Here is a 12,833-nt window from a genome sequence, read left to right on the forward strand (position 1 = left end):
CATAAAACAGAATGGTTTACCCAGAAAGTGGTCACAGCTAAAACAAACAGGGATCTTTTCTCCCCAGTACTTGTGACAGAGTAATCAAAACACTGCTGCTGACCTGTGGAATCTCCAGAATCCAAGCGTTTAGGTCTCTGGTTAGACTCTGATGTCTCCTTTGGCAGGACAGCAAATTCCACTGCATTTGAGAAGGGTCCTTCTCCTACTTCATTGGAGGCAGCTATTTTAACCAAGTAGATGTTTCCTGCTACAAGGTTTTCCAGCAAAGCCATGGTCATGGCTCCTAGGAAAAGATAGAATAAACAATTCCAGTTTGACAAGATTTTCGGGAAAGACTCAGATTTAGACATTGGAACCTACAGTTTTTTCCCAATAGCACCTTTAAAACTTGCTTGAGGATTGTTATCACTTTGATACATTCTACCCTGCATGTACATGCTACAGAATAAACAATGGACTTGCCTTCTCATCCCTGGTTTCCTCTCTCTGCATTCTATTTGAACATAGGACACTGTGAAGTGCCAGTATAGTTCAAAACCAAGATTCAAGTATTGGCTGTGGCACACAGCACACCAACCCTAAACCTAGCATAGCTGCATTTCAGTGTGACAGCCTTTATGTTGTGATCACATCTGTGAGGAGATGCACCCAGCATTAACCAGACTCTCAGGCAGAGAAACCAGAACATTAAACCTCTCTCACATGTGCCTCTCCCCCACCTACTGTACCATGAACGAAAATTGACATAACAAAAGAATCCGGGTTCAGTTCATCAAATTTCAGGTCTAGTTAAATGAACAGGAAGCTCTGCAAGAGTACCTTATACCATGATTTTAAAATAAAATTAAACCCTATTTAGACTTGTGTAGGCTTCCTTGATTACTGTGCATCTAAGCTGTGCTACTAAGAATATTACAGAAAACGTCTTTTTCGTATGCTAGGGATTCATTTCTTAAAGTCCCTGAAGGCAGGAAAAAATATTAAGAACATAAATAGGATTCACTAGCATTGTCCTTAGACAGGCAAAACTCCTATCAAAGTCAATGAGAGCTTTGCCTGCCCAGGGACTGAAACTACTGCTTAGAATTCCAATTCATTTCTAAAATGCCTGTGTTTCTTGGTACCACGGAAATATGCTGCTTTTATTTCCCTACAGTGGCAGTTACAGCACTAAATCTATCTCTTTGCTTTCACATATTCCATTTACTTTCTCAGACTGAAGTCAAAATTTTTAATCAGTTTGAGAAGTCAAAATGTATAGTATCATGGGAGCCTATAAAATATAAGGTTGTTTTGTTGACAGAAAAGATTATACATTTGGCAAAAAGGAAGCTACTTCAAAAGCTTGTTTCAGTTCTTCCATTAAAAAAAACCCCATTAGCCGAAAGCATTTGAAGTAAAATGTGAGGTATCTGTAACCAAAGGAGCTGTAATATTTAGCACCAGCAAGGGTGAAAGGTCACATTTCAATATCACAGGCTCCTTGCCACCAGCTCCTTCCCAATCTGCTTCATTGCTAAGGCAAGTGAGCACTTGGTACTGATTTACTGCACACCAAGTGTGCAGGGGCTGTAACTTCTGATCCACTTGAAGAGAGCAAGGGAAGAAGGGGGAGGTGGCTGCAACATAACTCACATCATGAATCAGCACCAAAATGCAGTTATATTTTCTGGTTTTGCCAGGCCTAACACAAGCTCAGTCAAATTAGGGGGTGGGTTGGGAGAAAATTTCCTGCACAAACTAAAGCCCGTGCTAGGACTTTTATAAGTGACAGGGTTGGTTTGTGGTTGTTTGGTTTGGTGGTTTTTTAAATATTTTTTCTTATTTGAGGGGATTTCTCTGGAGGTATGAGAATGGAATGGAGTCAAGATTTCACAAATTTTCTGCAGAACAAGTTTATCATCAAGACAAAACAATGCTATTTATTGCATAGAGTTAACTGATCTAATCAGAATAAATGCATTAAAAAACCCAAACCCTGCTTCTACCTCAAATTACCTATGAAAGGACTGTCACAGGACTGATCATGCTATGTGCCCAATTTTATCTCTACATACTAATTTCCTTTCACAGACCTTTTCATCTATACTTTAACTAAGACCATAACAGATTGTCCTAGTGTGTCAAGAGGCCTGAATTCCACACCATGCCTCAAACCCCAATATATCTGTCAAAATGCAAAATTTGTGGCTCTAACATTGATGGACACAGTAATACACTGAGATTTATAGCTCTCCATTTGCTCATTGCCTCCAACACTTTCAGTATGGGAACACATGAAAATGTTTACTGTTATTGCCATCCTGCCATCCCAAATCTCTGGTGAAATACTATCAGAGATGCTGTTCAGTTTCACAGGCATGACTGAGCTGAACAATGCATCTGAAAGCAATTCAGCCACTTTGCTGCATGCAGCAAATACAGTGTATCATCAACAGAATGACAAGATTTAGTCTTCAAGTATAAGCTCTCTGTGAATTTATATGTGCTGGGGTTTTTATTGAGTAGAAAATAAAAGTAAATTTGTCCTTTAATATAACAATATCACTGTTTCTTCCAACAATTTAGTTGGACAACTTTATTTAAATTGCTGTTTCACTGAACAATTTTAATAGTGAAAACCCATGGGCTCAATCTTCCCCTGTAGTTAGACCTGATTGATATTTCAGACTAGTTATTTTTCACAAATTTAGTTCAATAGCCCTTTTCCTGTTACTCTTCACAGCTGGCCATTTTCTTTGAGGCCAGCCTGACAAACTCCATTGTGCTGCAGCAGACAAAGTGGCACTGCCACCTTTCACAGGGGCTGTTGGTCCCTTGCCCTCTCTTCAGGAGCAGCACTAAGAACAGCAGCTATGAACTGGAACAGCTCACCCTCCATGATGGTGACATGAATTATCCTCTGTGAGAGCATACTCATTAAGTTTTTAGAATTATCTCCACAGAAGATTTACAGCCTCACTCTCTGCTGACAGCTAAGTTTCCAGCCAGGTAACAAAGAGAACAACAAAACCGTAACTCTTCCAGGGCAATCCTCTGAAATAGGCTACTCAAGCATATGACTTTACTCTGTAACACTGAGCTTTCCTCTCTGGTTTAAGACATTTTTAGAACATTATTGATTCTGAACTACCTCTGTCTATTTTGACTATCAATAATTCTGACTATTACTTTTTTCTGGCAACAGTAGAAATCCTTTCTTGATTCAGCTCTTCAAATCCCAGTATTATTCAGTAAAGTGCCTACAAAAATTTATACTATCTCCACATCTAATCACAGAGATGTGACTGCAGTTCACATCAGCATGCCCAAGGTACTGTGAGATTACTGGGGCTCAGCAGTAGAATAGAGCCAGAGAGTTAAATTGAATTTGCAGAGTGATTTACTGGAAGTAGGAGAAAGTTCATTAAGCAAACTGAGCTAACTGGATTGGCAGTGATCGACAGAAACATATAAACCCACACAGCCACATTTAAACATCTCAGAGACTTCAGATTTGAAAGAGTGCATTTACAAAATGAAACCATCACAATCCTGGTTACAACAAAACTGAGATGGATGTAATTGGATTTACAAGACATTTTGGTTTACATGCACACACTGAGCTCCAAAGCAACACAGGAGAGCCGAGCCCCTTCTCCCCCCACCTTCTGAATATGAGCTTGTTGTTTAACACATCTTCCCATGGAAATAATTCTAAACTAATTGGAACTTTCATGTGAACACTTATATTAATTTATTTCATAATTCATAGCAGTAGTGTAGTCCAAGGTTGCTGAAAGTAACAAAGCATCTTATAAGTAGCATCAGTGTTTATCCAGTTCATAGATTCATGATTTTAGTTTACCTTCTCTGTGCAACACTTGCCATTCCCCAGCAATCCAAGACTTCCTGGATGCATAGAGGATAGTGTACCGTGTGACAACTGTTTCAGGACCATCAGGTGGCTTCCAGGAAACCAAAGCAGTATTATCCTCTATCAAAGTCACCTTCACTCCTACTGGAGGGCCAGATGGTGCTGTGAGAACAGTAACACAATGCTATTAGGCTAACCCAATTTACATGCAATTAAATTGCTCAGAAAGGAACTGATGTGCAGTCCTAATGGCCACTGCTACATCCCAGACACCACACTGAAACAAGCACATACTGCTCCTCAGAGACACTCTCCTGTTACCTCTGAGCCAGAAAACAGCTTAGATTCTGTAAAAGCAAGTTTTGTATTTTTCCCTCATCTCCAGAAAGAAACAGTTACTGACAATAAATGCCTTTTATTGTCACTTCATTATCCTCTGAACTAGTACCTCCCAAATATTGCTTTGGTGAGAACATGGAACTGCAGGTGTGGATTTTCCCCTACCAAGCTGACAGTAAATCAAACCAGCAGCTAAGGCAGTAGATGTGTAATATTCTTACAGTTTCCAAAACTTCTGGGGTTTAAAATATGTTTTCATAAATGCCTACAAATCAGCCACACCTCTTCAATATATACATATTTTAAGGTTTTTATTCAAGTTATTTCTAGTTAGTTGCTGCTAGTAGTGAAAGCATCACACTTTATACAAAAATCAATGCTGACTTAGGGTGGATTTTGAAAAACAATTTCACAGTTCCAAAGCAGGGATTTCCCTGCTAGCATTTTTCTATCTCTCACCATGAAGAGCACTATCTGTGTCTCAGAGGAAAAGATTTCCCTCTCCTACACACAGCCTAAAATTAATACTTACTTTTTCAGGCCATTTGGTTTATAAAATGTTCTTTTTAGAACCATAGGGTCCCTCTTCTGGTTCCTTACCTTCAGGGAGGGTAGTGTGGTAGACTACAGGACTCCAAGGACTGGAGAGCTGGTCCACGTGCAATCGAACTGCAAATTCATACATGGTTTTTGGCTCAAGACCTTGAACTAACATGTGAGTCTCTGACCTGGACAGATGAAGGAATAAAATGTATTAAACAGCAGCAGCTGACTTGAAGATCCCCAAATTTCATGTCTCAGCCACATGAGTAGATTCCCACTGTCAGTTCCACACAGGACAGCCCAGTCCAAGTCCAGACACGTGGCACATCTGTGCTGCCTGCCTGGAAATGGAAATGCAATTGCACCAGCCCTGGAGCTCTCAGGAGGATGCTGTGTCTGCTGTCAATTGATGTGAGCTCAAGTTTTTATAAATGTCGTTTGAACAGCTGATGCACTAACTGTATTATTGGCTGGATCACCAGCAGGTATCCCAAATTCAGCTCTTTACACTTGTCCATAGGACACTGTGCTTCAAGCTGGAGAAACAAACTGCAACCAGTATCACAACTGACAAGGCACATGGATCTGCTTCCCAGTTCACACACAGAGGCTATATGGGCAACATTCCTTCCACTTATGGGCTCCACACCTCATGTTTAGGGGATGAATATGAATGCTCCTTACTGATCTGGCAGCAATATTTAGTAATATATTAATTGCAGAATTGATTCTATTAATTATAATACTGCAGTTTACATTTTGATCACAAAGTCAATTGTAGACATTTCATTTTACTTTGATTCTGGGGCAGAGGAAAATCTTTCATATATGCCAGGGTTAATTCTGGATGATAATACCACATCAAGATTAAATCTCAATTTAAAATGGTCTTACTCTACAGATATTGCTTTATTAAATCTCATTTAGTATTTTCATCTTCTGTACTGCAGGGGCAGTAACCAGTACTTGCAATAGCCTCATCCTATCACAAAAAGCAGCACTCATTGCTATGCTCCACATTGCACACTAAGAACTTTACATGGTGATTATACTGTGTCTAATCATTAAGCCGGGAGTTATACAGCAGCAGATGTGTTCTTGGAAGAGAAATCCATGAATATAAGGATGGAAACTATTTATCCTTTAAGACAGAATTTTTCTTATTTAGAGGCTTGAGTAAACTGAAGTTCTGAGGGAGCTACACACATGGATTCCCTCAGCAGCCCCACGGCCCCCAGCACAGAGCAAAGTGTTCTGCTCCCACACCACCTGGGCAGAGGCTGAACAGCAGCCCAAGGCAGGCTCCCTTCCCTGTTCAGCCATGCTGTGCTTCACACATTGCTTCTCTGCAAAGCAAGCAATCCTACTCAGCTTCCCCCTGGCAGGGTGCCACACTCAGGAACTTGGCATTCCCACCATGAAATGCTCAGCCCCTCAAAAATTCTCATTTTCTGTCTTAAAATCAGACACTAGACTAAGTCCCATCTTTGCCCAGACTACCTATAAAATAGGTATGGTCATTTGTATAGTTGAAAAATAGCTTAGAATTAAACTCAACCTAGACAGCTAAAAAGACATCAAACAATCAAAGAGCTAGCCCAATGACCCAACACTACCAATGATCACTGGTAGAGAACGAAGCTGTTCTATGAACAGATCTTAAAAAACCCCTAGCAGTCAATGGGCAAAACACACAGTCTGAGGGAAATAAAAGTTGTTGCTAGTGAAAGAAAATTAGAAGAGAGCAGAAAGAATAGGAAGTGAGTGGGAAGGATGTGGAACTGGCAATGCAAGAGTCCCCCCAGCTGCACTCACGTCTGCAGGTAGAGAACCAGGGAGGCGTTCTGCAGCCCCACGGGGTTGCAGCGCACGGTGTAGTTGATGAGCTGGGCAGAGGTGAAGGCAGGCTTGCCCCAGTGCAGGTAGATGGATGAGGAGGTGTTGGCTTTGGCATAGAGGTGGTGAGGAGGCGGCGGCGGCGGCACCATGCGGTCACGGACAGCTTTTCAAACGAAACAGGAGCAGGAGTTAATAACTGCACTGTGTGCAGATGCTGGCTTCATGAAGAGGTCTGAGCCCACAGTTTACAAACAAATCTTCCCTAACCCAGCACTACCTGGTATGCAGACCCAGGAATCTGGTTAAAGCTATTAGAGACCCCTCCTAACCCAATACATGTCCTGTATCATTTCTGCAATCCCACTTGTTTATTCAAAAATTAATCCAAAACTATCAGCAGAGACAAGAAAAAGAGATAAATCTCTCATAAGATACAGATATATAATGTTAGATGATGCAGATAGTTCAGCAAGGGAAGGAAATGTGCTTGGGCTGTCTTCTTTCTTCAGCTGTGCTTCATGAACACAGGACTGTCTCAGTTGCAGGATGACTAAGGCAGTATTTGTCACTGATATGATCTTTCTTGTTCTCTGTTTTACACAGAATTAATTTATTATTTAAAAGTTAAAAAACACAGAGCTGCTGGGATGCTGAAACACCTCAGCTCTCAATAAATTCTTCATGCATCTACAACACTTACAGACACATCCTGGAGTGCTAACTGTTTGGTCAGCCTGATAACCTTCTTCCATATTGTTATATGCCAGCAGCCTTACATGATACTTTCTTCTAGGATCTGCAAAAAGAGCAAAGGAATAATTAAGCTCAAGAAAAGGAAAAAAAAAAAGAAAAAATATATTTGGACTTCTACAGATAGTGAGACAAGTTGATGCTCCTGGAAGTGTGTTTCAAAACTTGTTTGCTATGAGCAGTGGACTGATAGACAGGCTGTATGCCTGGAAGCCTGTCTTCTTCTCCAGCCCTTCAAATTCCCCCAGTTCTTTGCTCAGAAACAGTTATCTCCCAGTCTCACTTGCAATAGCCTAAAGCAAAGGTTTGTAACAGAATCAATGGGAGTAGGACAAATACCACATTTCTATCTGTAACAAAGCCACACCTTCACAGCTACAGAGCTATATTTAATAGTACATTCAGCATGTTGTTTTCAGACCTTTAATAAAGATTTGTTAAAACAAACAGCAGGAGGTCCAGAGACCAACTTTTGTTTCTGGACACACAAGCTTCAAGGAAGCAAGGCAGTCAAAGCAATGGCAAGATAGCACCCAGCAAAAAAATGGGAAATGTTTTGGTTCCAGGCTCCGAAGGAGATAAACCACGAAACAACAGGGATTGTTAATAATGCTTTGACTAGGAAATTCTGCCTCCATATGTTTTCTTGAGAGCTGGTTCTGGCAGTCCTAGAGGGTCACCATTCCAAGCTGGAAGGATCTATCTCCGCATTCTCTTTCTCTGCCCACACCTTTGGGTGGCTGCATCTCAGTTTGCTTCTTCTCTGTTCTGTTGATGACATGCTGGCCTTGATCCAAGTGAAAAATTGCTGCAGAGGAATGATTTAGGAAGGGCCCTGGAGCTCTCAAAGTGGTGCTGGGATGGGACACCCACAGGAGGACAAGTGCAGGCACCAGAGTGGCTGCTCTGCTTCCTGCAGCTACTCCCCTGCAACTGCATTTGCAACCAACCCCTTGCACACAACAATGATTTGCTGCCAATTCGTATGAGCTAAACTTCTCCCCAGTACTAACACAGGCACTGGGATATTCTCCTCTTCTGATGGCACGAACCTATTTATTTTAATTACGATTTTCCGAAGTTTCAGATGTTATATAACTGTGTTGATCTTGCTCATGTCTTTTTTCCTTGCCCTAAGATACCATAATATTGTCCCTTCTCAAAACAAGCTCTTTCCTTTCTCCTTTCAGCTGAGATTTGATGTGGCCTCTCACGAAATAAACAGGAACACAAAGTCCTGACATTTCTCGACCAGGAATAGGACTGTTGTTTCCATCAGATCGTTGGCTCCCTCTGCAGTCACTGCACCGGCAACACCGTCTGAACAAAATGGTTGGATTCTTCTGTAAAGGCGGCAGAGTAAATTCCTAGTAATGCCCTTTATAAAATCCTTTCATATTCATTTTTCAATAGACACTTTTTGTGCTGTAGTTACCCATATCAGCTGTAAATGAGATACCACTAGGAAAAGTTAACGTCTCTATGTATTTTATATTTTTTGAAAGGTTATTTCACCAAAATCCAAATATAGGTGCAAAAGCAAAAGGGCTCCTGTATTTGGATTATTATATTTGAAGTATTTCTTTGATGTGTTTGACCTTGATGGTAGAATAGGCAAGAGGAGGCCATTCCCATTTTTTGAAGACTTTAACATCACAAGCAGACAATGTAAATAATAAAATGTAGAAGAAAATAAAAAAGAAAAGAAACCATGGTTTTTTAAACTAGAGTAAAATTCTCATTTGCTTTGAAGGTTTTTTCCACTTTGCAATAGCACTTTTACAACAGATGACATCAGTTGTTCCTAGGCAACAAATTACAAATCAGAAAAAAAGGAGATGGATACAAACACACAGAATCATCTTAAGCATGTGATAAAAGAAAATATGGAATTCTAATATGGAAAATTCAAAAAAATAGTAAGACGTTATATGTAAAAAATAGCAATCTTTTTTAAAAATTGTAAAAATGCAAGGTGAATTTAAGAACACTTGGCCCAACCAAGAGGTTAAATGATAAAAATCTTTCAAGAGTCCCAAGTGATTTGAATACACCAAAATCACGGATGCCTTGCTGAGGAATATTACAGCATGCCTCTCACAAAAGCAGAACCACCTTCCCGGGCATCAGCCTGCGGCAGGAACACACACATCAGCGTGCAAGCGAAGGATTCAAACACAGAGGCAGAATTTAAATCAGAGATCATCAGGACACCTTTAACGCCTCGCCGGGACCACGCTCCGGAGACTGCGATTAACAAGGGCCCTGTGCCAGCCGTGCTCAGCACAGCCCGGGATGGGCAGAGCCCGGGGATGGGCAGAGTCCGGGGATGGGCAGAGCCCGGGGATGGGCAGAGTCCGGGGATGGGCAGAGCCCGGGGATGGGCAGAGTCCGGGGATGGGCAGAGCCCGGGGATGGGCAGAGTCCGGGGATGGGCAGGGCCCGGGGATGGGCAGAGCCCGGGGATGGGCAGAGCCCGGGGATGGACAGAGTCCGGAGCAGAGCCCGGGGATGGGCAGAGCCCGGGGCCGGGGCAGAGCCCGGAGCCGGGCAGGGCTGAGCTCCCCGGAGCCGCCCGGTGCCCTCTGGCCGCGGCTCCTGCTCCGCCGCCCCCGCGCATTTCCTTAGGACACAGCGTGACAGGCACGGCCATCCATCCATCATCCTGCTGAGCACCTTCAAAAACTCCCTGCCCTTTGAAAGTGCTCACCCAGAACTGATCATCTTCACTGTGAAATGAGGGATAGCCGAGCTCTAGTGCCCTGCTGAGCTGAATGAGGAGCCTGTGAGGTCTGTTTATCCTCACCGCATTTTTTTTAACTGAATTCCTCATTAACACTTGATTGAGGAGAAAAGGAAGAATAATGGGATGTGGAAGAACGGAGAAAAAAAAATCTAACTCCCACAAAAAAATTTTCAAGTGTCTTTGAGAAAAACACGTTTTTAAAATCTTACTTTATGTATCCTTAACACTTTACATGTAGAAGAAACACAATCTTGAATGCTATTCTTCTTACTCCTGTATAACGCAAGAAGTTTCAAGCAGAATTATCTTTATATAGGAAAAGCTTTTTAAAAGGAAAGTCTCCCAACTAGTCTACACCATCTGAAAAACAGGGTTATTTCTACTTCATGGTATCATGGTTTAATTGGTAGCAGGACCAGTTCAAGCCAAAATGTCAGAATTTTGCAATGTCAGAATTTTTAAGCTATCACACATTAGGACATCTATGGTTAAACCCATCTCCTGGTTTCTAGAACTGAAATAGCAACTGAGGAGGGAGGAGTTTGTTATGTACTGGCCTAGGAAAGCCTAATGCTACAGTCACCTAAAAAGGAGAATAGAAAAGAATTAAAGGCAGTACTGAGCAGCAATAGAAACTGATGTGAGACTTACAGAGTACACACACGGTAAGATCAGATCAAAACACCACCAAGATGCAGATCCACGTTGATAGTTCTTTTCACCATGTACCAAACACAGTAACCAAAGCTCTGCCAAAGCCCTGCCTCAGCTCCAACACTTATGTGCTCACTATTTGTTTTATGAGGTGGTGGGAAATATCTTTCATCTGAAGTAGCCTTTATTTAGAATATTTTTTACAATTTTACATTTCCTTTTCAGGCTGATGATATGATGTATTCCTCAGTGGCAATCCCAACACACAGCTGGCACAAACACTTTCATCTCACACTTCATCAGCTGGATCAAACACTCAAAGCCAGGCACATCCGTAGAGAGAAAACAAACTTCAGGGGCTTTATCTTTAACCAGCACAGCTATCTTGAGTAGTTTACACATAAATCACATAAATCATTGATAAAAGACTGGGGATAGCATGGCCACCTGGGGACTGACAGTCTCAAATCCAGTGTGTACCATCCGTGCACAGGAGGCTTGGAGGAAACAGCCCTGCTCCTAACAGACCCAGCAGGGACACATCCCTCCACAGAAAATCACAGCTCTTCGGGAACAAAGCAGGTGCACTGATTTACTCAGCCTGCTCAACAAAAATTCAGCTTGAGTAAAAAAAATAAAAATAAAAAAAAAATCAAGATTTCATCCCTGCATTTTTAAATTCAGCTTGAGTAAAAAAAAAAAAAAATTAAAAAAAAAAATCAAGATTTCATCCCTGCTTTTTCAAAATTTCTCTAAATAACTGGTAACACTGAATTGTTTCAATTAATTCTCTTGCAATTGCCAGCATTTGTGTAGAGGTTGAAGTCTTGTTCCCAGTCCTAAGGTGATCAGGAACAATTTTGTAGCCAATTTACCAACTGGCAGAATTTTTTTATGTTAATTTGTTTCTGTTAAATATCATTTGGGGGTTTTTGTGCTGTTGTAATTAGATTGTGTTAAAATTGTTACAGTACCTAGAGGTCTTTAATAGACATTTTTATTATTATTACTTAAATCAGCTGGTGGAAAGGATAAAAAACCTACACTGTACAGCTCAGGGGGTTGGCATTGATGCTGACAGTAACACACTAAAGCTAATTCATAAATTTTATTACAAGAGTGCCTCTGGAACATACAGAAATTGACTTAAAAGACATCACAGAGTGGATGTGATAGGTTGGAGCAGCTTCACACAGTTCAAGGGATCTGCTGCACACACATTTTTTGTGTAACCAAAACTATCAGCACTAAGAACACATGAATAACACTTTCATCAGAGGCACAAATCTTGCTTCTGGTAACCATTCCTATAAAATAATAGTAGGAAAAAGTATTTTATATCTTCTGTTTATGCCTTCTTTTGATTAACTTGAAATATCCAAATAGATACTGTCCCAAAAATCACTGGTTTGCAATTTATGTTGGATCAGCCTCATCTTCCCATGGAAGTTGTTGTAGGTAGGCCACTGCTCCCTGGTGATATTCCTCTGGAACCCCACATCTTGTCATTCACTATCCCATAAAAATTTGCAGTGAGTCCTGCAGAACCAGCCATGGCAGGTTTTTCAGCAGAGAGACACATGGGGGAGCCTTGCCTTCATTTTGTGAGTCTACAAATGGGTTCTACACCTCAGAGTCAAACTAGAGCAAAGTTAAGCACTGCAAGTATGAGCAAAAAAAAAAAAAAAAAAAAAAAAAGTTGAACTGTAATTTAAAACATGGATTGTAACTTGGAAAAACTTTAAATGTTGCAGTAGCTGAATTTCAGTAAGAATTCAGATGACAATGATTCATTGGTGTATTTCACTGTCTTACTACATCCCTGATATATAATCTTAGAGATTATATTCGTCAGAAAGCAGACAGGAAGATCACAGCAGATAGAGATTCTTCAAAAAAATTTTACAGTGCACTCAGATGTTCCAACCTGATTTGGTGACAACTCATTTCATTTCCCAGCATGGAGGGAGAACAACAGCTATTTATCTGTCTGGATGTGAGAAACAGAGAAACTGCAAAAATATCACAAAGAATTGAGACTTGACTTATTAGCAGTTCTGTTGCTCTACACTTCGTTAGAGCACCTACATTTTATTGCACCAG

At 41.0% G+C, this 12,833-nt stretch overlaps 1 protein-coding gene across 1 annotated transcript in view; it reads right to left on the reverse strand.

Moving 5' to 3' along the window:
* Positions 1-12,833, reverse strand: part of PRTG (protogenin) — a 76,702-nt gene that overhangs the window by 4,142 nt on the left and 59,727 nt on the right. The window contains 5 exon segments of the mRNA XM_041468939.1: positions 104-286; positions 3,851-4,021; positions 4,799-4,926; positions 6,557-6,743; positions 7,281-7,376. Coding sequence (XP_041324873.1) covers positions 104-286; positions 3,851-4,021; positions 4,799-4,926; positions 6,557-6,743; positions 7,281-7,376 — 765 coding nt within the window.

Source organism: Pyrgilauda ruficollis, unplaced genomic scaffold (genome assembly GCF_017590135.1).
Source record: "Pyrgilauda ruficollis isolate IOZ18807 unplaced genomic scaffold, ASM1759013v1 scaffold23, whole genome shotgun sequence".
Classification (NCBI taxonomy): Eukaryota; Metazoa; Chordata; class Aves; order Passeriformes; family Passeridae; genus Pyrgilauda; species Pyrgilauda ruficollis.